The sequence below is a fragment of the Hevea brasiliensis genome, chromosome 1 (assembly GCF_030052815.1).
Source record: "Hevea brasiliensis isolate MT/VB/25A 57/8 chromosome 1, ASM3005281v1, whole genome shotgun sequence".
NCBI classification, from domain to species: Eukaryota; Viridiplantae; Streptophyta; class Magnoliopsida; order Malpighiales; family Euphorbiaceae; genus Hevea; species Hevea brasiliensis.
The window spans coordinates 118575309-118599453 of record NC_079493.1 but is presented as its reverse complement, the minus strand read 5'-3'; the positions used below and the strand labels follow the sequence as shown (position 1 = coordinate 118599453).

The following is a 24145-nucleotide window of genomic DNA, read 5'->3' as shown; positions in this document are numbered from 1 at the left end:
ACAAAACCTTAACCATAGGGATCTATTTTTACTTTAGCTGTCTACTTGGTAGTCTACTATGGCTATTGGCTGCTCCTCGAAAGTCAAGTCTTCATTCAACTCTACTGTATCCGGTTGCAGCACATGAGAAGGATTAAGTATGTATTTCCTGAGCATGGAGATGTGAAACACAGGGTGGACATGAGAAATGATGGGTGGTAACTCCAATCAATAGGCAACTGCTCTGACTCTGTCAGTAAGCTCAAAAGGTCCAATATATCGAGGTGCCAACTTGCCATTCTTTCTAAATCTCATAACTCTTTTCATCGAAGAGACCTTAAGGAATACGTAATCGCCTACTGCAAACTCTACATCCCTCCGTCTAAGATCTGTATAACTCTTCTGCCTACTGAAAGTTATTTTCAATCATTCCCTGATTAAAGGAACTATCTCAGAAGTGTATTGTACTAGGTCTACATCATGCACCCTTACTTCTCCTATTTCCATCCAACACAGAGGAGACCTACACTTTCTACCATGCAGTGCCTCATAAGGTGCCATCCCGATACTGGAATGATAGCTGTTGTTATAGGCAAACTCTACCAAGGATAGCTGATCATCCCATTGACCTCTAAAATCCAGGACACACATACAAAGTATATCTTTCATTGTCTGAATTGTCCTTTTAGACTGCCCATTTGTCTGAGGGTGAAAGGCGGTACTAAAGCTTAACTGTATGCCAAGTGCCTCCTGCAACTTTCTCCAAAATCGAGAAGTGAACTGGGGCCATCTGTCAGATATTATGAAAGTAGGAACTCTATGCAATCTGACTATTTCTCGAATATAGAGCTTAGAGTTTTGTGCAACAGAATAGGTGGTTCGCATAGGCAAGAAATGACTTGATTTAGTCAGACGATCCACAATTACCCATATCGAATCATATCCCCGCATGGTATGATGCAACCCAATTACAAAGTCTATGGTAATCATTTCCCACTTTCACTCTGAGATAGGGATCTCCTGTAGCTTTCTTGATGGCCTTTGGTGTTCAAATTTCACCCTCTGACAGGTTAATAACTTGGACACAAAGTCTGCTATGTCTCTCTTCATGCCATTCCACCAGTAGCTATCTTTCACATCATGGTACATCTTGGTGGAGCCTGGATGGACATTGTAGGGTGTATAGTGTGCCTCTTGCATGATCCCATTCCTGAGGTTGTCCACGTCGAGCACACATATCCTGGAACCTTACATAAGAGCACCATTATTAGCAAATCCAAATTCACAACCTTCACCCTGCTGTACTCTTTTTATAATGTTCATCAATTGTGGGTCTCTGTGCTGGGAAACTCTAATTTTGTCTCGCAGGTCTGGTCTTACTTAAAAATGGACCAATAGTACCCCCTCATCTAAAATATCCAATATCATACTTTGATCCATCAACTCATGTATTTCCTGAATCAACGATCTCCTTTCTGCTGATATGTGCACCAAGTTGCTGGAAGATTTTCTGCTTAGAGCATTTGCTACCACATTGGCCTTCCCAGGATGATTTTGGATGCTACAATCATAGTTCTTCAAAAGCTCCATCCATCTCCTCTGCCTTAAGTTTAAATCCCTCTATTGGAAGATGTACTTCAAACTCTTATGGTCGGTGTATATCTCGCACACTTCACTATACAAATAATGTCTATAGATCTTCAATGCAAATACCACAGCCGTCATTTCCAAATCATAGGTGGGGTAGTTCTGCTCTTGCCTCTTAAGCTGCCTTGATGCATAAGCCACTACCTTTCTATGTTGTATTAAAACACACCCCAATCCAACTCTTGAGGCATCACAACACACAGTATATCCTTCACCACTTATCGATAATGTCAACACAGGGGCTGTAGTTAAACATTCCTTAAGCTTCTGGAAACTCTCCTCACATTCATCAATCCAGATGAACGGAACATTCTTCTGAGTTAGCTTAGTTAGGGGTGCTACTATCCTGGAGAAGTTATGCACAAAACTCCTATAATAACCTACCAGACCTAAAAAACTTTGTACTTCAGTGACGGTTATAGGCCTAAGCCAATCAGTTACTGCCTCAACTTTCTTGGGATCTACTTGAATACCTTCACTAGAAACTACGTGTCCCAAAAATCTGTAGCCAGAATTCGCATTTTAAAAATTTTGCATACAGTTGGTGCTCCCTCAAAGTCTACAACACCATCCTCAAATGCCACACATGTTCTTCCTCGGTCCGAGAATATATCAGAATGTCATTTATAAATATGATAACAAAATGGTCCAGGAACGGTCTGAACACCCTTCTCATCAAGTCTATAAAGGCCGCTAGTGTGTTAGTGAGTCCAAAAGACATCACCAAGAACTCATAATGACCATATCTTGTCCTGAACGCTGTCTTGGGCACATCCTCACCCTAGATTCTTAGCTTATCATAACCTGACCTTAGATCTATTTTGGAGAAGTACCTAACTCCTTGCAACTAGTCGAACAGGTCATCAATCCGAGGAAGTGGATATTTATTCTTGATGGTCACCTTATTTAGCTGCCTGTAATCAATGCACAATCTTAGGGATCCATCCTTCTTCTTCACAAACAGAACAAGAGCACCCAAAGATAAAGTGCTTGGACGTATGAAACCCTTGTCTAGAAGCACTTGTTGCTGCTCCTTTAGCTCATTCAATTCTGCTGGTACCATCCTATAAGGTGGCATAAAAATGGGGTTTGTATCCAGCACAATATCTATGCAGGATTCTATTTTTCTTTCTAAGGGCAACCTTGGAAGCTCCTCAGGAAAAATGTCCATAAATTCTCTAACAACATTAACATCCTCCATATTAACACCTTCAACTGATGTGTCTCTCACCAATATCAAATACCCCTGAGATCCACGCCTCAACATCTTCCTGGCACTAATTGCTGACACCAAGTTATATGGAGCCGCACTCCTATCACCATCAAAGCTAAACTCTTCCACACTAGGTATATGAAAGTATACCTTTTTGTTCCTACAGTCTAAAGTGGCATAATGAGTTGCTACCCAATCCATTCCCAAAATTACATCAAAATCCATTACTAGTAGAGGAACCAAGTCCGCCGGGAGGATCCTTCCATCCACTACCACTAGGCTACCTAGAAAAACCATATCTATGCCTATGTTGTTACTAAGAGGGGTAGCTACAGACAATGGGCATTCTAAAGTTGTAGTGTTCTTACCCAACCTTATGGCAAAAACGGGAGAGACAAATGAGTGCGTAGCACCCGAATTTATCAAAACATGAGCTTTATAAGAACAAACTAGAAGAATATCTGCTACAACTGCAATGGAAGCTTGAACATACTAGTGGGTCAAGGTGAAAACCCAAGCCTAACCCCTACCTTACACTACAGAACCCTGAAGTTGACTTTTACCTTCTGACCTACCCCCAAACCCACGTCCTCCTTGTCCTCGGCTCTGTTGGCCACTGAACTGACTGCTCGCCATGCTAGAAGCACCAGGATACAATTAACGAGGAACGTTTGCAACAGAGCCCTGTGAACCCATCTGTGACCCACTGAATATAAGGCATTCTCTAGCAAAGTGACCCTGCTGGCCACACCAAAAACATCCTCCTGAACTTATCATACAAGATCCTGAATGTCCTCTTCCACACTGTGTGCAGGGTGCCAAGGAGGATCATGAACCAGACCCAGAACTGTTATAACCCGAATTGTGACTACTACTGGATCCGTACACTGGTCTGAATCCTCGAGATCTGTGTTTAAAACCACTTTTCTTGTTGTTTCTAATTCTTCCTCTGTAATAACTCTGGCCGCCACTATCCATAGTATTCATGTAGGGAACACCTGAAGAACCCTCTGCTCTATTCTTCTTTGCCCTTCCTCTGTCATCTCCTGCATAGCTGATTTCAATATGTAAGGCTCGATCAACTACTATATCAAATAGCTAATCTGACAACATAGCCAGGTTTGCATATTTTCTGTCTAATCCCTTCAGGAACCTCTTTACCTTCATGCTCTCTGTAGCCACTGCTGTAGGTGCATACCTACTCAGTTTCAAAAATTTCGAAGTATATTCATCTATAGGTCTGCCATTCTACCTTAAGGCCTTAAAGGCCCACTGCTTCTGATCTCTGAAGCTTTCTGGCACAAATCTGCTAATAAACAAATCCACAAACTGCGTCCAAGATAACCCTTCAATATGGGGAAGCACATAATCGGACATCCACCACATAGGTATGAGTGCCAATACACGCTACACACATTATATTAATCTCCTATCTGATAACTGTAGCTCCACCGTTGCTTGTCTGTGTGAATCTAAAAATCAATAGGCATCATCTGTTACATCATAAGTGTCTGGCACTAACTTCTTAAAGTTGATGATCTGCTTGTAAGGTTCTACTTTTGGTGCTGTGAGCTACTGCTGTTGTGGAGGGTAGACCATATACTATGTCATCATATCGATGGTCCTCTGTAAACCTGCTATGGTAGCTACCATTGGGTCCATAGGACCCTGGGCCACAAAGGATTGTTCCTGAACTAGTAGCTGTTGCTCTTCCACTTGAGCAGCTCTAGGTCTCTTGCCCTGCCTCCTCGGGGTAGGCGCCTCATCCTGTGCCGACACTTCATCTGGCATATCCCATTCTGGTGCAGTGATAGCTCTTCTGCTTCTATGCGTTTTTCTGAAATTCAGCGGCATTAACCCACAAATTTCAAAACAACATGTTATACAACTCTATAGACTCATAATTGCACACAGTTATATGAAGCAGAATCTAGAAGCAATGATGACAATGCAAAGATGAATGTAGACCCTATTCTCCGCATGTGACTCCTACTAGACTCTTCTTAAAACCTTAGACATATATTCCTCATGAATCTGGAGCCTAAGCTCTGATACCAATTGTAATGGTTAGGCTCCAACCACTAGAAATATTGTTCGCTTTGGTCATAAGCCTCACGGTTTTGTCCCATAGGTAGAATGTAGAACTTCCTAGGGGGTCACCCATTCTAGGATTTCTCTCAAGCGAGCACGCTTGACCCTGGAGTTCTTCCAATTCTCCAGGCCATTCCACCAAAAGACACCTCTAGTGATTAGTTCCCTCATTTTATATATCATTACTTTCTGCTCCCATTCTGATGTGGGATGGGTCTCCCATCCATCCTAAGTAATGATTTACCGCTTCGGTGGCATACCAATTGGTCTTTCACGATGGCCTCTTCTCCTCCTTAAAAATTGAGTGTCCTCACTCGACACACTGTACTGGGGGAGCATCTAGCTCTGATACCATAATTGTCATGACCCAACCGATGGGCAGGACCGACAATAGGACCTAGGCCAGCCTAATGTCCCTGAGGCCCGTAGTAAGCTTAACTATTCCTTAATCCAATCCTAAGGTCCATATTGAGCCCAATTTCAAGAAATCAACGGGATAGAGTCTGGCCATAACATTGACCATCCAACGGTGAGTTTTTAACTCACCTGACCTGTAAGCACAATATATATATAACAATCTGGGGAGCTCAGCTCACCATCCACCTACTCATAACAATACTAATTCAAATGGGAGCTCAGCTCCCTCACTCAACCCAATGATCATCCATGCATACTCATATATCATGCCTACAGTTCCAGTTAATACATACATAATAGATCCAAATGAATACATCACTAATAATAATAATACATACATACGGAGTTCTAGAACAAAATAAAAGAATAAAATACAATTAAATGCTGATAGTAGCCCTGCGAAGAAGAGAGCAGGTTAAACTTAATAAAGAACCTCCTATATCTTGGAAAAATAGATGAACAGTAATAAGCGTTCGACTCAGAGAGTAAAATATCGATTTTAAGTATAATTTCTATAGCTATCTAAAGTTAATGCATCATAAAGAGTGGAATGCAACACCTTCATAGTTTTCATACAAATCACATCATAAATAATAAAAAGATAATTTGGAGCACTCACACACCCACATAATATTCAAACAGTACATATATGGGAGCTGATTCCCTTTACAGCTCTCTCAATCCAACCTCTACCAGCGAGTACATCTCAAGCCGAACTTTCTCTTAATAGACCAAATGCAGGGGCAGCGAGATCATCTCGAGCTATGCCTACCTCGGCTTATCCATAAAAGGATCGGGTCCCAGCGAGTTAAGCTTCAGCCACGTCTACCCGTCCTATCCATATCCAATATCACACACCACAAGCACGCCAACACACGCACACTGCTCTAAAATACCATAAAACAACATGTATAACATTTCATCAAATAAAGATGCAATATAAACTTACCTAGTATTTAACTACATAAATACATATTTATAAGTGATGCATGGGCATGCCTGAACATATAATAATATTGAAATTATAATTAAAATCAATATTTTACTCATAGACGTAAATCGAGATCACTATGGTAGTTGGACGGAGGAGGAAGGTTGTCCTAGCTCACCTGAGAATTATATTACAATTATTTAATATAATTGACTCAATATAAGCTTAAAAAGAACCAAAGACACCTTAAGTTGTGTCGAAAATCCGGCAGAATTCCCTCTATACCTAGGACCTACCTATCCTGCAAAATGGCTCAAAATACACTTCTATATCCATAAATCACATAATTATATATCAATCACATCATATGGCCCCTCCTAGGCCCATCCAAATAGTCAACAGTCACAATTTTGAAAGATTACAATTTAATCCCTACAACTAATCCGTTTTGCAAAAACTATCCAAATGAGCTCTAAAAATTCTAAAATTTTGCCCCGCAGTCCTTAGCAATATTACTAAGCTAATACAAAAGGAATTATAATTTTCTAACTACCCACGAATATTTTATAGATTTTTAATCTAAACCCAAAAACTAAATAATTAAGAAAACTTAAGGTTTGGGCTTACCTACGCCAATTCTGATACTGGAAATGTATTCGGGATGTCTAAAAACTATGGAGTGGCCTATAATCTTGACCTGGTTCTGAAGTAGCTTCGGTTGCCTGTTTGTCCAACCTAAAAATGTAGACCCGATCAATAGTCGAATTTTCGCGAATTGAATGTACCTACATGAAGCCCAAAACACGGGAGTTAGTACATAATTTTTATGGAATTTATTAAGCTCATTTAATATCCAGAAAAATACTGCGAAGTTCGGTGGGATCCACAGAAAAATGGTATCGAAAAATTTTGAAATGGGTATTGCCGCAAAGCTCTTATCGAGGGGAGCACTCCGGTACTCTCGGATTTTTTGTGGGGTTCACGATTTGTGAGAAATCTAGCCCAAAAGTCAAAATGGGCCAAAATTTTCTGAGCAAAAATTGGACAAACCGCTCAATAGATTTTTGTGTTCTTAGTGTTTATGAAAAGCTCTTGAGGTATAGATGGGTTTTGAAACAAGACCCGATTCAATCGGTAGCCGAATCAACTAGATTTTGGCCAGGAAAATGAGAAGTCGTGTGGCGCGTTGAAGGAGCTTCGCGCTTGCTTTTCTGGCCACTGGAGCGACGGTAAGCAGTGGGGGGAGGTTTCTGGAGGTGCGTCGGTGAGCTGGGGAAGGAGGGGTGGCGGTTGCTAGTGAGGGGAGGAGGAAGGAGAGAGAAATCGCGATGGGAAGGGGAGGGTATCAGGAGTGACGTGGGAGGGGAGGAAAAAGGAGAGGGCCGCTCCGATTTGATCGGTCGAATCCGGTTTAGTTCGATTTGGTCTGTCCGATTCAAAATATCAAAAATTGAATTTTTACTCTGCCTTAGGATAAAAAATAAGGCCAAAAAATTCAGAAAAATTTCAGAAAACTCAGAAAGATTTGTAAAATCTAAATATATTTTTAGTTTTGCCACGTGGTTTTTAAATAAATTTGTGAAAATTAACAAAGTTTATTGATTTTGAAAAATCAAACCCGATTTCTAAAATTCAAAAAAAATTTAAATAATTTTTCAAAATTTTAATAAAATAAAATATTAATATTGACCCATAAAATAAGTAATTTAAAAATTAAGGGTGTTACATTTTTATTTTTTATTATATATATATAATTAATATATGTTATGTATTATTTATAGGACAGATTATAAAAAAATAAATTTTTTTAAATTTTGTCAAACTTTTAAATTTTATTAATTTATTCTTATATTTTCACATTAATTTCTATTTTAGTAATTGACTTAATTAGATGAATTAATTCACAATAATAATTTAAATATTTGATTAGATTAGCCAATTTTTTATTTTTTATTAATTTTCTTTAATTTATAAAATATTATTTTATTAATTTAACTCTCTTTTTTATTATATATAATAAATATATTTTAATTTTATACCTTTTAATATTGTAAAATTTTATTTTAAAAAAATGCAAAATATTGTTGGGTACTGGGCACTAGCTAGGATATTTCCTGCGCAAATCAGGATGATGCTCTCTATTTTTGGCGCTACTTTCCCTGTAACTTGTAATCTTTTATGGATGTAAAATTACTACTTAACTGAGAAACTCTTCTCCCAAATCCCAGTGCCTGCATAAAGAGAGAGGGAATAAGAATTTTTTTTTTTTTTTTTTGTCAATATGGTCACAGGTTTGTTCTCTAATGTATTGATTTTACTTTCTTGATTTGTGCTCTACATATGCCTGATTGTTGTTTGTTGAAATTACTACAAGAAAATCGAACGTCCAATAATCTACCCATAAAAACCAAACAAAACAAATAAATTTATCTAATGGAAATTTGTTTATTCTTATGGAATCGAGTCCAAACCTGTTCATCAAGATTTTAGCTTTCTAGTCCCATGTGTATGCATTTTTTGTTTCTTTATTTGAAGATTGTTATATTATTTTTCTCCGTATTCAAGTGTGTTTTTGACGTTTATGGTTTTAGGCTATCTGTTTTTTTTTTTGGGGCCCGATGATGATCTGCTTTTGCTTGTTAGCTCAACTCAACTTAACTAAGCATTTATTTCAAAAATTTGGGGTCGGCTATATGGATTCGCTTTCTCCACTCTAAACAATTTTGGATTAAATCCTCAGAAATGTGTAATGCTTCTAGGTTATGTTGTACTACTTTCCTCTAAGTCAATTTAAGTCTACTCCTTTTTTTCTTTCTATCCTCTAACCTTACGTGCTCTACTTGTCTAACTGGAGCCTCCGTATGTCTACGCTTTACATGATCAAATCATCTCAATCTTTTTTCTCTCAACTTATCTTCGATTGGCACCACTCCTACATTTTCTCTAATACTCTAATTACGGACTTTATCTAGTTTAGTATGGCCACTCATCCACCTTAATATTCTCATCCCTGCAACTCTTATCTTAGACGCATACGACTCTTTCAATGCCCAACACTTACTATCATATAATATACCCGGTCGTATGACTGTACTGTAAAATTTTTTTTTCAACTTATTGGGAATTTTACTGATCACATAAAACTTCCGTGTCACATCTCCACTTCAACCACCCGGCTTTAATCCTATTACTAACATCCTCCTCGCATCCATCATCTACTTGAAGGGACTGAGCCTACATATTTAAAGCGATTACTTTGGGACAGTATCACTCTATTCAAACTAACTCCTTTCCTATCACCAGTTTGGCTTCACTGAACTTATAATGCATGTGTTTTGTTTTCGTTCTACTTAACTTAAAACCTTTTTACATAGAGTACTTCTCCAAAGTTCTAACTTTCTATTGACTCTTCTCGTGTCTCATCTATAATAACAATATCATCGATGAGACACGAGAAGAATCAATAGAGTACTTTGATGCTAGCCATCATAAACGCCATCGTGGCAGTGGGGATAAGGACGTCGAAGGGAGCTGTGATGCTAGCCATCGTTAATGTCATTGTGGCAGTGCTGGTGATGATGAATTTTTTGTAGACTCTGATTCTGAGAGTTTTAACAACTGTTATATTGATTTTGAAGGAAAAGAACATCTAAGAACTGTGGCGTTTTTTACTTGCGTTCAGAATATTTTACCAGTGACCGGCATGCCAATTCAAACGTTAACTAACATTAAGTTATGTGCTGAAGCAGTCCAAGCTGAGTGCCTTAACATTTATGAGGAAGAGAAGACAATAACTAAAAGGTTTTTGAGAAATTTGGCTGGACAAATTAGCCTTTCAGTTGTTTCATTGAGATGTCCAGTAGCTGGTGAGTATATGTGCTTAACTGCACATTTCATTGATATTGGTTGGAATTCTGGGTAATCAGTTTTAGGCCTATTAATAGTTCATTTGATGATGATTGCTTGCCTGAAGCCATTTGAAGTGTTTAACTGACTGGGACACAGGCCACAAAATATCCAATATTACTTCGGAAAACTGTTGGTATGTTGATGAAAGAGTTGACATGATGAAAAATTTTGTGCAAGAAAAGAGGAAACTTGCATTTGGTTTTCAGCAGTTTCGCCTGTATTGTTGTGCTGATGTCTTTAAGTTAATGGTGGAGGATGCTTTCAAGGGTATATCTGAAATTATGCTTAAGATTGATCAATTTTATGAGTTTTGGAAAGACAGTGTATACTTGGAAAAATAAGTACACTAACCTGAAGGGAGCTTTAGAGTTTGAGGCCAACGGGGAATGGAGCAAAGATGTGTATGATGGCTATGAAAAGCTTACTGCTGATGAGTGGAAGAAGGTCGAAGGTGCTGACAGCCAATTGCAAACCTATATCTTCATGAACTTCAAGAGGTTGTGCAAGTTTAGCACAGTCATCATTTGGTTCAGACAGTTTTATCAGCTCCATAGCTGAGAAAATGCTTGAGAAGCTTGACAATTATTTGAAGAATATGTTCATGGTTTTGGCGATGGCTACAGTAATGAATCCTCGGTGCAAGATGAAGTAACTAGAGTTTATTTGTCAAGGAATGGTGTAAATGTTGCCTGCACAGATCTGACAACTGTTATAAACGTCATTGATGGTCTCTATGGTGATTACTTAACTCATTTTTCTCAAAGCAGGAATCCATGACTGATTCAACTTCTTTTAACTCAGGACAGGATTCTTCCAAGCAAGCTTCTTATGGTTGTTCTGATTTATTACAAGAGTACCAGCAGTTTGTTGAAGCTAATAACTATCCTGCAAAGTCAGATCTGGATTTGTATCTGGAAGATGGTGTCTTAACATGGAGCCAAGATTTTGATACCTTGAGTTGGTGGAGAGCTGCAAGCCCCAAGTATCCTGTTCTCTCAAGCATTTCTTGTGATTTTTTGGCCATTTCTGTTTCTGTTGTGACTGGATTAGAAGCATATTACACAATTGAGAGAGAAATTGGTCCTCGTCTGGCTTCCTTAAAGCCTGACCTGATGAAAGCCTTAACGTTGCCAGCTGAATAGGAAGAATGCACATCAACACGTTGCCACATGGCTAAATAATAAAGAAGTTAAAGTACATTTATCAAAGTATTAGCCAAGAAAAATGTCAAATTTTGCATATACATTTCTAAGCTTAAATATATTAATATATATTATTGATTTCCATAACAATTTTATTAGAGGATATTGTGCTGATGTACTATATACACAAACATGATAAATTAGCTGGCAATGCCATCTAATACAAGCCATAGAAAAGGAAAAAAATATGAGAAGTGAAGGGCTCGATTGCCCCCAAGTACATGAACTAAGCCAACTTGGGAATGGCATCAAGGGTCTTGTGGAAGAAAGAGACGACCGAGCATTGCTTCACATTCCCTCATAAGCTTGTAAAGCAGATCAGTGGAGAAGAATGGTTGCTGCATAACCCTTGGCATGGAGGAAAACTGAAAGGTTGTGCCTGTCCGCTTGTTGTGCTTCTTGACAATCTTGATAAGTCCTGTTTTTTGAGCATTAAGAACCCATTTACAGAACATATATATATATATATATATATATACACACTCACAAGAAAAGCCAACAATCAAAATGTTACATATAGGATCGTGAGTTTTCAAATTTTAAATCTGTCCATGGAAATAAAATATTCTGCTCTGGCATTAATGAGAGAATGTACAATCTTGGTTGGTTGAAATCTCTAGCTTCCAACAAGAATGCAAGGCCATCCCTCCCCCCTTTTTTGGGAAAGAAAATGGCACAAAAATTTCAGGGGCCGCAGTTTTTCTGGGCAGAAAAAGACATGCAACTCTATTAAGCTGTCTAATGGTCTAATGACTACTCTTAATCTTGTTTAAGCTGGATGAAATTGGCTAAGCAGCATTTAAAAAGACAAATTCTACCTCTGGCTCTGAAAATGCTTCAGTTATTTGTTTCTGGTTTTGAAGCTCAACATGAAGGATGTTAGTTTTAGGATCCTTGCTTCTGATTTAGTTAGAAGCAAGGTAAACTTGAATCCCCAAAAAGAGGCCTAGTTACTGATAGAATGCAACATAACATAATGGAATTTAATGAAATAAAAATTCAATTGAACAATGAACCAAACAATCATTTCATGAAAGTTCATTATGATCCAGTTGACCTCAACTGAGAATCCTTCCAAATCCTTTCTCAATTTTTGTATAGTTTCTCATAAACTTGAAGGCTCCTTGAAATTTTTTGAACATTCTGTCATAAATTATAAGAAATTTCCAGTTTATTGGCTCCATATGTGTTCAACATCTTCATCAATAAGGAGGGAAAAAAAGAGGATGTACCTGTGAAGTTAAGGACACTGTAATGGAGCAGTAGAACCATTTCTCCATGAAATTTTAAGATATCCTTCTGCACTTGTAGCTTCTCTTCATCACTAGCCAAGTTTTCTGCTCTAACTTGCAGCTCCTGCAATACCAACCCATGTTGTAACTGTTTCCAACCAAATTATTTTACACTAGCAAAGAAAAGAATGACCAAAACCCATCAAATTTTATGAATCTAAGCAGACAAGTACCTTTAATCTAATAATATAGTCTTCCTCTTTATCAAAATAAAACATATTAATTTTATTGAGTTCATTATCTAATAATCTGATAAATCCAATGCTGAGTCTCATATTATTCACTTCCAAAAATCTTCTGGTGGCAAACCTTGGCCATCTAGCATTAATTAATTTTCCCTTGGACGATCTTGGATTAATCAGCTTCAACTGCTTCTTCAACTTCTTGTAAGATATGAACTGACCTTTCCATTCAGGAAAGGTTCTCTCAATCTCATCACGAAGCCTCTTTCCGTATTTCATCTTTCACCACCTTCTTGTCTTGGCTCCAATGTTGGAGAAGAGAATGTGGGAAAACATTTTCACATATAATGAAGTTTATGCCAGCATATTCTTTTTGTCCTAGAGGAAATATTCTCAAAGGTCGAATTTATGCTTAACCAAGCGAATGTATCCTCGAACCAATCGAAATGCTATGTGAAATGTATGGTAAGGCGGAACCCATATATACTCAGTTGAAGCATTTTCTTATCAGAGTCGTGAATTTTGATTAGAAGTAAAATCTGTCCTGAGAGAACAGCGCAGGATCTTTCCTTAGACCAATCGAAAATGGTTTACTATACATTATTGTCTGTTTCTCCCAGCCATCTAGTTAATGTCGTTTGTGCTGTGGACGACTCTTTAATGGGGAACATTACAACGATGGGCTCAAGAATGTGGCTGCATTTTCAAAAATCCACACAGTTTAAGTTTGTAATGACAAGTATTATAGCTTGGAATTTAACTAAACTTGAATTTTTGTGGCTAGTGGGACTTAATTAATTATAGACATTGCGTAGCCGGCCCACTGGGCACTCTCCATCTATTTGGAACATGAAATTTATTGGGGGTTTCTCCGAAGCCGTTCAAATGTATTTTTTATGAGTTGCAGAAGTGGACACTTTCGAACTTGTGTGTACTTTGTACTTATAAATTAGACTACCCTAAGGTCCCACTGGATGGTATTATGGTCAGATGATATCATAAGCCAACTTCATATAAGTTTCTCGTCCTAATAAAGTAAAAAATTACATCTAATATAAACTTGATCTGATATAGGAACTCAATCCGATATGAGAGAAATTTTATAATTATTAAATTAAATATTTAAATATATATAATAAATATATAAATTTAAATATAAATATTTAATTCAATAATTATTAAACTCGTTAAATCAGTCTCTGGTAAGGGAAAGAACATTTCAACCACAATAAGCAACTTCCGCCAAAACAGCATACATTAAGCTCTTGCTATTTCTCAATCAGACCACCATGCCTCACGCTTTTGAGAATCTTGAATGCTCCAAAACAAAATTCTAATTGAGCATCTCAAACTTTCAAATTAGAAATAGTCGACAGTGCATTCATCTCTAAGGATTCTTTCCAAAAAATTTAAAGCATTGTAGAGTGAAGGGATTTTCGGATGTCTTAATCACTTCAATATTTTTTTAAGCAGTTTTATGGCATTCACATCAAAGTAAATATATTGATACAGCAAATAATATAAAAGGTCACCAATAAGGAAAACACAATACTTGGATCTAACAGCCTTCTGTAGAGCATAAAAAAAAAGTATAGTATGGATCAAGAACAACGATGATCACATGGAGACAATAAAATCCAGCATGATGTCCATATTATACAAAAATATATCTTTCCAACTCCATTTGCCTCGTCACTGCAAGCAGATTCTGGACTCAGAACTCTGTAGGAGGTTTTAATCTCATTACTCTTCTAATTCTATCTTTGTCTGTATTCTCCAGCAATCCCTTCAAAAAATGAAAAAGAAAATGAGTATTTGAAGATGTAAGAAATAGCAGGAACAATTGAAGATGTAAGAAATAGCAGGAACAAATGAAGATGTAAGAATAGCAGAAGCAAAATGCATAGTTGTCCAGCAGACAGTACGCAAAATTACATAACTGCCACACCAGGACATAGCAATGCTTAGATGCCATGTTACTGAAATAGCAAAATCAAGACATCCACAACAAGGTAGTGCTGACATGAATTATGGGGTCATAACCAAATTTAAAGAGTCTGAGCTACCCTACCTATAATGAAATAATCAAAGAAAGGATTCACCACATGCTTCTAGCCAAATAAAAGATTAGAAATATGTCCAGCAATTATCATATATGATCAACAATTTACGATGTCAGCATTGATCAATGAAATTATATTAAGGATGGACAAAACCCTCAGGAATATCTCAGAAAATTTATGGTTTCCCACTTGTTTTAAAGATTCTAAATGTATTTGGTATTATTCATTATTGTTGCAACTACTGTTAAAGAAAAGCACTATCTTGATGCTAACAGAAAGCAATAAAAAAAATCTAAAATAGTTGACATGAATTGGTCATAAAAATTGTAAACCAATGAAAAAGCAGTTTTAACCTCGATGCCAAATAGACAATAAGAATTTTTCAACTTATCACTTTTACCTTCCAAACAATTTCATCTAGGCATAAGCATATCTTCCCATACTTGTCAAGGAAAAGGCGCTCAGTTGGAGGCTTCCCACATACATCCTTCACGGCTGATGTGATAGCAAAAATGACTTCTGCCACTACAGAAAAACCCAGACGATCAGTAGTGATACTATCAGTCACACTATCTGTATCTCTCAGATCTTTCCTTTTTTTTTTCCCTAAAAAAGAACTTTCAAATTACAGTCCAGACAGTTGCCACCACAATTTCTCAGGAAACAGAGGTATAAAAAAATTTTCCTTTACTTCTAAATTAAAACATCAACTTTGCATTCTCGTATGCTGTTTTTATGGGGTCTCTCCCACCTTTGTATCAAAAAGGAAAGAAACAAAAAAAAACTCTAGCCACCTTGTGCTCACATTTTCTGCTAATGGCAGGTTTCCCTGCCAATGACAAAATCCCACTAAAGATGAGCATTGTTCTGTTTGGTTCGATTTGAAAATTAAAAAAATGAATAAATCAAAATTTTTAATAGACCAAACCATATCAAAGGGAATTAAGGAGAAAATAGAATTGAACTGAATTAGAAAAACGAAAAAAAAAATTAACAGACTAAATCAAGCCAAATCAATTTAGTTCAATTTATTTTAGTTTGATTTTTCAGTTTGAGCCTCATATTGAATTTATTGTGGACTCATTTTAAATTTAATTTCCATAAAAGTAATTAATTAAAAAAACTAAACTATTAGATTCAGTTTTATCAATTATTTTCTCAAAATATTCAATTAAATAAATTAAATTTGTTAAAATAAAAAATCGAACCAAGCTAAATTATTGAAAAAACTAAACTGAATTTCCGAATTAAATCTGTTGAAACCATTTTTTTTTTCTAAAAAGAACTTTCACATTACAGTCCAGACAGTTGCCACCACAATTTCCCAGGAAACAGAGGTATTAAAAAATTTTCCTTTACTTCTAAGTTAAAACATCAACTTTGCATTCTAACAGGCTGTTATAATTGCCAAGCTAGTCTGAGCCTGGTCCTCACAGAATGTCAGAAACTTTAAATCAAGAGACTTTACGTCAAGAGAGCCAAAAATGAAAGCTTTGATTGCAAGTCGCTAAAACTAGAGGGTCTTAAACCTCAGAATGATTTTTTTTCATCGATAAGCTTAACTGACTACACATCTTTGCATTAACAACAAGGGGTAAAAGAAGGAACATATACTCACAGGCAAGTTCATCATACTCATCCTTGCCAACAACAAAAATGCTGACATCCCCAAGTACTGTGTATACGATGTAAACTGACCTGGTAAGAAAACATTTCAATGAATCCTAAAATGATTTTACAATGCAAGAGAAATACTACAAGAAGTAGTTAATTGGAACATCAACAAATCAAACGGAAGATATCAAATTTTCTTTGCTTCCAAATGCCTATAGGTTCCAATTTATATAAATATAATTAAGATCATAAATGCAAATAATTTTGTTAATAACAAACAAATGACAGAATTAAGTAGCAGAAAGTTCAATTTAACACACAGAAAACGTTCAAAATTTTTAAAAATACAATTTTCTCAAACAAAAGACACCTTGTTGATTTAAATTTGAAAACAATGCAGAGTTCTAGTTTTATATTGCAATTTGCACGACTTTAATTAAAATTATGGCCATAACACAGTAATAGAATGAAGTATTTCATACACATATTAGCTACATTCTCAAGGCAGTTTTCAAGGTTTCTTCTTGGCGATCAACAAAGATGTTAAAGCCACAGTCCAAACATCAGTGGCTCTAGGAAAATGGAAACTGTAACTCTAGAAACTGTGGATCCAACAAGCAAACAAATGGCACTTTATAATTGATACAATCATCCTTGGATATAGATGTAACATATCTTTTCCAAATTAAAAACACACTTTAATTCAAACTATTAGTTGCATCTAAATAGATACTCTTAAAATAACAAAGGTATACATACTTATGGGATGCAACAAGAAGCTCTTCATTTTTTACACCTTTAAGATTATCTGCCCCCAGCTTAACTAAGAATGATCTCCAATGCAGCCGTTCCTCAGCTGGAACTCCACTAAACCTGCAAATATATTATTAAAACACTTGAATAAATATGATGACCATTTTGATCACATCCTAAAAAACCCCTACTGAGATCATCAGGATGGTTAAAATGATGGCTGACTCCTGTCTTCAACAAGACAATTTCTACGCACAAACACATCATTTTTTTAAGCTTATAATAACTAGTGTTACTAATATTCCTCCCTCTAGAATAACACAGCAAAGGCGGATTATTTCTTTAGCATTAGATGTTTCTGTTGCTTATCAGTAAACTCAAGACTCTATTTATGTACATCATCCAGCGTTTGTCCCACCAAAATGTGGTCATGGTACGAGAACAACTGGAAATGGTCCTAAGTTCCTAATTATTAGCGTTTTCTCATGGCCTCTCTCTCAAGAATCAAACACATGCAGTCGCAGGCTTTTACCACTCAAGATGTATATGTTTCAAAAGAAATTATACCATACCCTTCTGGGTACCACGCTAGCTGAAACAACCAACAAGAAGCCATTTGAATCCCCTCAAAAGTTGGATCAAACAAGAACTCAAAAGCACAAATCAATAACATGGTATATAAATCACTAAGAATTTTGAGCAGAGTAAAATGGGAACCGCGCCATTTACAGAATTCAAATTCAACAAAAACCCAGCAAGATCTAACTAAAAGGGTATTCAAAACCAAGAAAATTGTCTCCAAAATCGAAAAAATTAAACAAAAAGAAAAAGGAAACGGTAGCTCAAAAGTAAGGTTAAACTGATCTAATGAGAGTGAGATGCATCAAGAAAGATGCGTGTGATTATAGGACACGTGGGATGAGATTTACGCGTACCGTTCAATCAAGATGTTGCCTTCAACATTTGCGAATAATACCGCAAGTATCATGTTTTCTGGGTCTCTTTCCTTCCTTTTCCCTTCCTTTCCCCTCTTTTCTCCTCGTCTCTGTTTGGTTTTCTGCTTCAAAGAGAACTCGGAATTTTTGCGTCTTCATAACAACTCATCAAAGCTACCCATCTGATAAAAAAAAAAAAAAAAAGCTACCCAGAAAAATATGAATTTGCAATTATGCCTCAATGATTCGTTTATTTATCTTTTAGCCCCTTACCTATCTGACAAATGCAAATGACCCCTTATATTTCGACCTTTTGCGTTAAGGGAAGATTAATTGATTATTGACCAATAATAACCATACTATTGGCCCAATTACTTGGCAAATTATTAAATTGTATGCACTTAACTCACAGTGACATAAAATTTCTCTACAATGTAATGAAAATTAATTTTATAAAAATAATTTTTTTTATAAATATATCATAATTTTTTTATATATTAAATTTAGTTTAATTTATTTTAATTTAATTTATCGATTTAAATTTCAGATTGAATTATTTTAAATTTAATTTTTATAAAAATAATTAATTAAAAAATAAATTATTTAATTTAATTTTATCAATTAATTTTTTAAAATATCTAATTAAATTTATTAAAATTAAATTGAACTAAATTATTGAAAAAACTAAATTGAATTTCTAATTGAAATCAAATTTTAGTCTCTTCTCTCTCTTTTTATATTTGACTATATTTCCTTGTAATTTTTATATTTGTTTTTAGTTTCTATCCTTTGTGGGTCTTAATCGGTTCAAATTAAATAATTAATTTAAAAATCAATTTTAGAAATCGAATCAAACCAAAATTGAAAAAATCTATTTTTTTTGATTCGGTTTGATTTTTGATTGATTTTTTAATTTAGACTTGATTTTCAAGTTATTTGGTCTAATTTTAACTTTGGTTTAAACCTAATAACCATTAATCAATGAAATTAAACAATTAATATATATATATAATTAAATATAATTCATAAATTTTTCATAAAAATAAATTAATTCAAAAATCGATTCGGTTCGATTTGACTATATAAATCACTATTTAATTTTTTTTTATCTTCAAAACCGAAAATTTTATAAATTAAACTGAAAATTTTAAAAAAATTCAATTGATTTTAGTTTGAATCCTTTGTAGTCTTATCTAAGAATTTTTCCTCTTCTCCCTGCAAGAATATATATTCTTGTTCCTTATTTTCGAAAGCTTTTTCTCTGGATCCAATCCGATTTAAGCCGTGATAGACATAGAAAATTAAGAATTTAAAGTTTAATCAGTTCTAAATAAATGGTATACTATTTATCTTTAAATGTTATTTAATGAATATTAAACTTATGTTATGTAATTAGTAACTTTTATATATTGATATTTAATTTTTTAATGTTAGTATATTAAATTGTATTACATACTATTTTATTATATATTATTTAACAAATATTAAATTTATATTATATAATTAATAATTTCTAATTTAATATTATACTACAACAAATATTAGAATTAACGATAAAAATATTACAATAATATTAATTTTGTTGTATATAAAACTAACATATAACATAAATATGACCAATTATTACTAATAGTACATAAAAAAATATAAAAATTATTATTGCTATCATTAAAATTTTTTTATAATAATAATTATTACTGTTAATAATTTTTTTATAACAAGTATAATTTTGTTATAAAATATTTATTGTCACAATTTTATATTAACAATTTATATATTGCTACCATAAATTTATAGTAATAAATTTTCTACATTTAACAGTAAAAATCATTGCAATTAAATTTAATATTTCTTATAGTAACATATTAATATCAGTATAATAAATTAATTAATAAATATAATATATCCTTTTAATATTTACTCAACTTATCTAAATTATTTTTAAACTCTAAGTAATATTATTTAATTTTGAAAAACACTTACAATAAACATGATTTGTCCATTCTATCTACTATACTTTTTTCATATTTAATTTTTTTAAAATTATTAATATGTTTGGATTTTTTTTATAATAAATTATTATTATTATTATAAATTTTGGTATGTACTCTCTAGGTAGCTAGGGCAATTATTATTAGTGCTAATTAAACTGAATAGTTTTGCCCCAGCCAAAAGAGAAATATGAAAGATAAAGATACCTAACTCTTCTTCATATAGATAGCCGAATAATTAAGATCACCATTATCACGTACTTTCACAGTTTTTGCATAGAAGAAAAGAGTAGCATCTTCATTACATATGAATCAGAGATCAGAAGGAACACCACTGCACAATGGGAATTGATGATACCTATAGGCCACCAGCCAGGACATGTCCCCACTTCTTCTCCAATGTGTTGCCCTTATCATTATTTCCTTGCAAGTACTTATGTTGTTGCCTTTAACAATTCTCTTCAAATCTCCATCACCACATGGAATTATTACATTTTTGTGGTAAAGGATATCACAATTTGTTTTAACTGGAAAGATAGTTTCTTTTTTCTTTCTCTGAGTAAAAGGTATCAAAAATGGTTGTCTTGTTATCAAATCTATATTATTAATTCCTCTCTGGGGAAAGAAAAAAAGTTCACTTGTAATGTTCTTATATTTATGAAACCTTTGTGTGTGAAGAAATTCTTGTTTGATCCACTAAATCTACGATATCATTATGTGGGATCAATATATTTAATAGATGAGTCATATCATATATCTTGTCTCTTGAATTAATATTTAATGTAAAAAAAATTCATGGTATCATATATCTTGTCTCTTAAATTGACATTTAATGTAAGAAAAATCCATATAAACTATGTTAATTATGAATCTAAGCCGTAAATATATGAAACTTATATATTTAATAAATGTATCTCCATATATATTTTGTCTCCAGTCTATGATGGACTAAATCCAAGAAAAAAAAAATCATATGCAGACAATATTACTATCTCCTAACTACTCATGAACTTAAAGCAACTGGTTCCAACTTTGAACAAGCAAATTACACTATGTAATCGAACAGAATTTTCACATGGAATAATATGGCAAGCTGGCTAATTAATCAGCTCCGATGTCGCTTGAGCCCCGTGAAGAATTCCTCAAATGGCAATCTATAGTTTAGTTCCAGTTGAGTAGTTCCTCTATCATCTGCAATGAAACCCTGTTTTCCTCACCTACATCACTGCCACCACCACCATCACCTTCTTCCCCTACCCTTTTCTCTGGCGTACATGTCTGCCAGCCAGGCAATTTAGACTCTGATGCTTGTCCATCCTTCTTTCCAAGCTCAACAATCATAACCCAATTCGAATCAGAATGTGGCCCTGCACGCTTTTGCCATACTCCAATTCGGCATGTCTCATTATCAAGCCTTAGACAAGTGAGAGAAGATGAAGATTTCCAAGATTTGCTGAGTTTTGCTCCAAGCGAGGAAGACAGTGGAGTAGTAATAGGGGCAGTGGAAGGAGGAACAGGAGAAGATGAGAAGGAAAACTTGTGATTGCCTTGTTGATCTGTGACCACAGGGAAGTTCGTTTTGGCATTATGACCACACATTAAAACTGCTGCTTCGTCGTAGGCTCTCGCTGCCTCTTCAGCAGTCCCAAAAGTTCCCAGCCACACCCTTTTTTTCCTATATAACAAACCACAACAAGAACAACAGTTAATTAATCAAGGAAATTAATTATTTATTAGAAGATGAATATATAGTTCTTGAAAGGTACAATAACGGGTGACGAATCTCAGAGACCCATGAGCCCCAGTGGCGCTGCCTAACACCTCTGAACTTCTTAGATTGTACCATTTTGCTGTCTCTGACTGCTATATCTTGAGAGAGAGAGAGAGAGAGAGAGAGAGAGAGAGAGAGAAGTTAATGAGGAACTAGTGGTACAAAAAAACCACAGCTACACTGCTCATGTTATATATAACATATCCTGTGTTGAGAAATTCATCAAACATGCTCAAAAGGCTATCTATCTTTTTATTTTCTAGTGTGCAAATTTTTTAAAAGAGAAAGAGTTACTAAGATTTGAATTTTGGCCATTTTACATCTCATTTTTTCAGAAAGTTTTAGTCGGAGCTGATTGTACAGTGGAATTCACATAAGTAAATATATTGATTTCATGAGATTTAATTAAAATTTTCCGATTGATAAATATTGGAAAGCTGAAAATCCATATATAGCAGACAGAAAGAGCAAGTTGTTTAATGCAAAGAATAGCAGATCATGCATATATATTAAGCAAGTTGTTTAATGCAAAGAATAGCAGATCGTGCATATATATTTACTTTGAGGTGGCAAAGTAATGGGAAAGAATTAACCAAAGAGAGATGAGTTTGGGAGAATTTACAAATGGGTGAACTTTACTGAGTTGTGTAGGTAGAATAAAAAATGATAGTTAACAGAGTTAAAAATGCTATTTAATTTATATTTTTATATTGGGACGCTATCAATTCTAGTGTATTGACATTAAGACGCTACTAATACTAGTATTTAGGTAATTTGCTTTGGCATAACGCTTTGCCGTATGGATCATAAAATTCAATTTTGCTCAGATGCCATTTTGAATAACATCCAAGCTTATTATAGAAATTTATTTTTTTCTTATTGTTTATTATTATTATATTATTATAATTTTATATTATTTTAATTTTAATTTTAATTTTAATTTTAGAAGTTATTTATTTAAATTTTATAATATATTATATTATTATATAGATTATTCTATTTTAAATATATATACATATTAATTATGTCGATAATTCTATTATATCTTATTTTATTATATTTTTATTATTATAATATTTTAATTTTTTTAGTATATATTATATATTATTTATTATTATATCTTATATATTTATATTTTATTATTATTATACCTTTTGATTTTTTTTGCATGGACTCTAGTAAAAATAACGTCCACGTAGCAATAAAAACCTACCTGACCATGTGCAGAATTTTTAAATGAATCAACTGTTGCAATTGGTAATGAATTTAACATACCTGACCTTGTGAAGAAGCTGAGGCCTTATAGAAAATTTATAGCAGCTAAAAAAACAATGGAGAGAATGCAGAATAGAAGTTATAAAAAATTTTAATTGTTTTATGTTATGTTTCAGTTGTAATAATAACTGAATTGTTTTTATAAATGATAGTGTATTATTATGAAGCTTAATATTATATTGATTTATTTTGTTATATTAGAAAAATTAAGTTTGTATGATGTTTAGTCTATTATTTTAATTTGTAAAAAAAACGGTATGATTTTCTTGGTCTACATCTCTTTTACTTAATTAATTTAATATTTATTATTATTTTCTTATTTTTATTTATTTTAATATATTCAACGATTGTCCGGATCTATAAATTTTGGGCCGGGCAGACATGCTATCAAAAAAGTCTCGGAATTGAGTCGAGATTTTGGCTACCTCACCGTTGTCAGACGTCCCGAGCGTGTTCCCGGGGTCGGAATCGGCATAGGTAAACCTAAACCTTATTTTTTCTTAATTATCTAGAGCTTGAATTTGATTAAAAATCTATAAAATATTCATGGTAGCTTAGAAAATTATAATTCATTTTGCATTAGCTTGGTTTCATGCCCGGTCGTTCAACTATGGAAGCGATCTTTCTCATTAGAAGCTTGATGGAGAAATATAGAGATGTGAAGAAAGATCTACACATGGTTTTTATTGATTTGGAGAAGGCTTATGATAGTGTTCCAAGAGAGGTCTTATGGAATGTGTTAGAACAAAAGAGGGTATCTATTAGGTACATACAAGTATTGAAAGATATGTATGAAGGAGCAACTACTATTGTGCGCACAGTGGGAGGGGACACAAGAGATTTTCCGATCTCAATTGGATTATACCAAGGATCAGCCATA

The 24145-nt window shown here is 34.4% G+C and overlaps 3 protein-coding genes across 3 annotated transcripts; all 3 read right to left on the bottom strand.

The window, feature by feature from the left end:
- Positions 1 to 11481: 11481 nt before the first annotated feature.
- On the bottom strand, positions 11482 to 13361 carry LOC110665831 (SPX domain-containing protein 1-like). The gene is made up of 3 exons (XM_021826103.2): positions 12855 to 13361; positions 12622 to 12745; positions 11482 to 11807 (listed from the first exon to the last, which is right to left on the bottom strand). Exons 1-3 carry the CDS (start codon positions 13140 to 13142, stop codon positions 11638 to 11640), a joined length of 582 nt encoding a protein of 193 aa, XP_021681795.2. The 5' UTR covers positions 13143 to 13361; the 3' UTR covers positions 11482 to 11637.
- A 943-nt stretch (positions 13362 to 14304) lies between these two features.
- On the bottom strand, positions 14305 to 18400 carry LOC110665842 (uncharacterized). Its single transcript, XM_021826117.2, has 5 exons — positions 18229 to 18400; positions 17300 to 17413; positions 16545 to 16624; positions 15327 to 15451; positions 14305 to 14649 (listed from the first exon to the last, which is right to left on the bottom strand). Exons 1-5 carry the CDS (start codon positions 18279 to 18281, stop codon positions 14578 to 14580), a joined length of 444 nt encoding a protein of 147 aa, XP_021681809.1. The 5' UTR covers positions 18282 to 18400; the 3' UTR covers positions 14305 to 14577.
- A 2775-nt stretch (positions 18401 to 21175) lies between these two features.
- On the bottom strand, positions 21176 to 22153 carry LOC110665852 (ethylene-responsive transcription factor WIN1-like). Its single transcript, XM_021826128.2, has 2 exons — positions 21986 to 22153; positions 21176 to 21894 (listed from the first exon to the last, which is right to left on the bottom strand). The coding sequence occupies exons 1-2, from the start codon at positions 22063 to 22065 to the stop codon at positions 21381 to 21383; spliced, it is 594 nt and encodes a 197-aa protein (XP_021681820.2). The 5' UTR covers positions 22066 to 22153; the 3' UTR covers positions 21176 to 21380.
- Positions 22154 to 24145: the final 1992 nt, after the last annotated feature.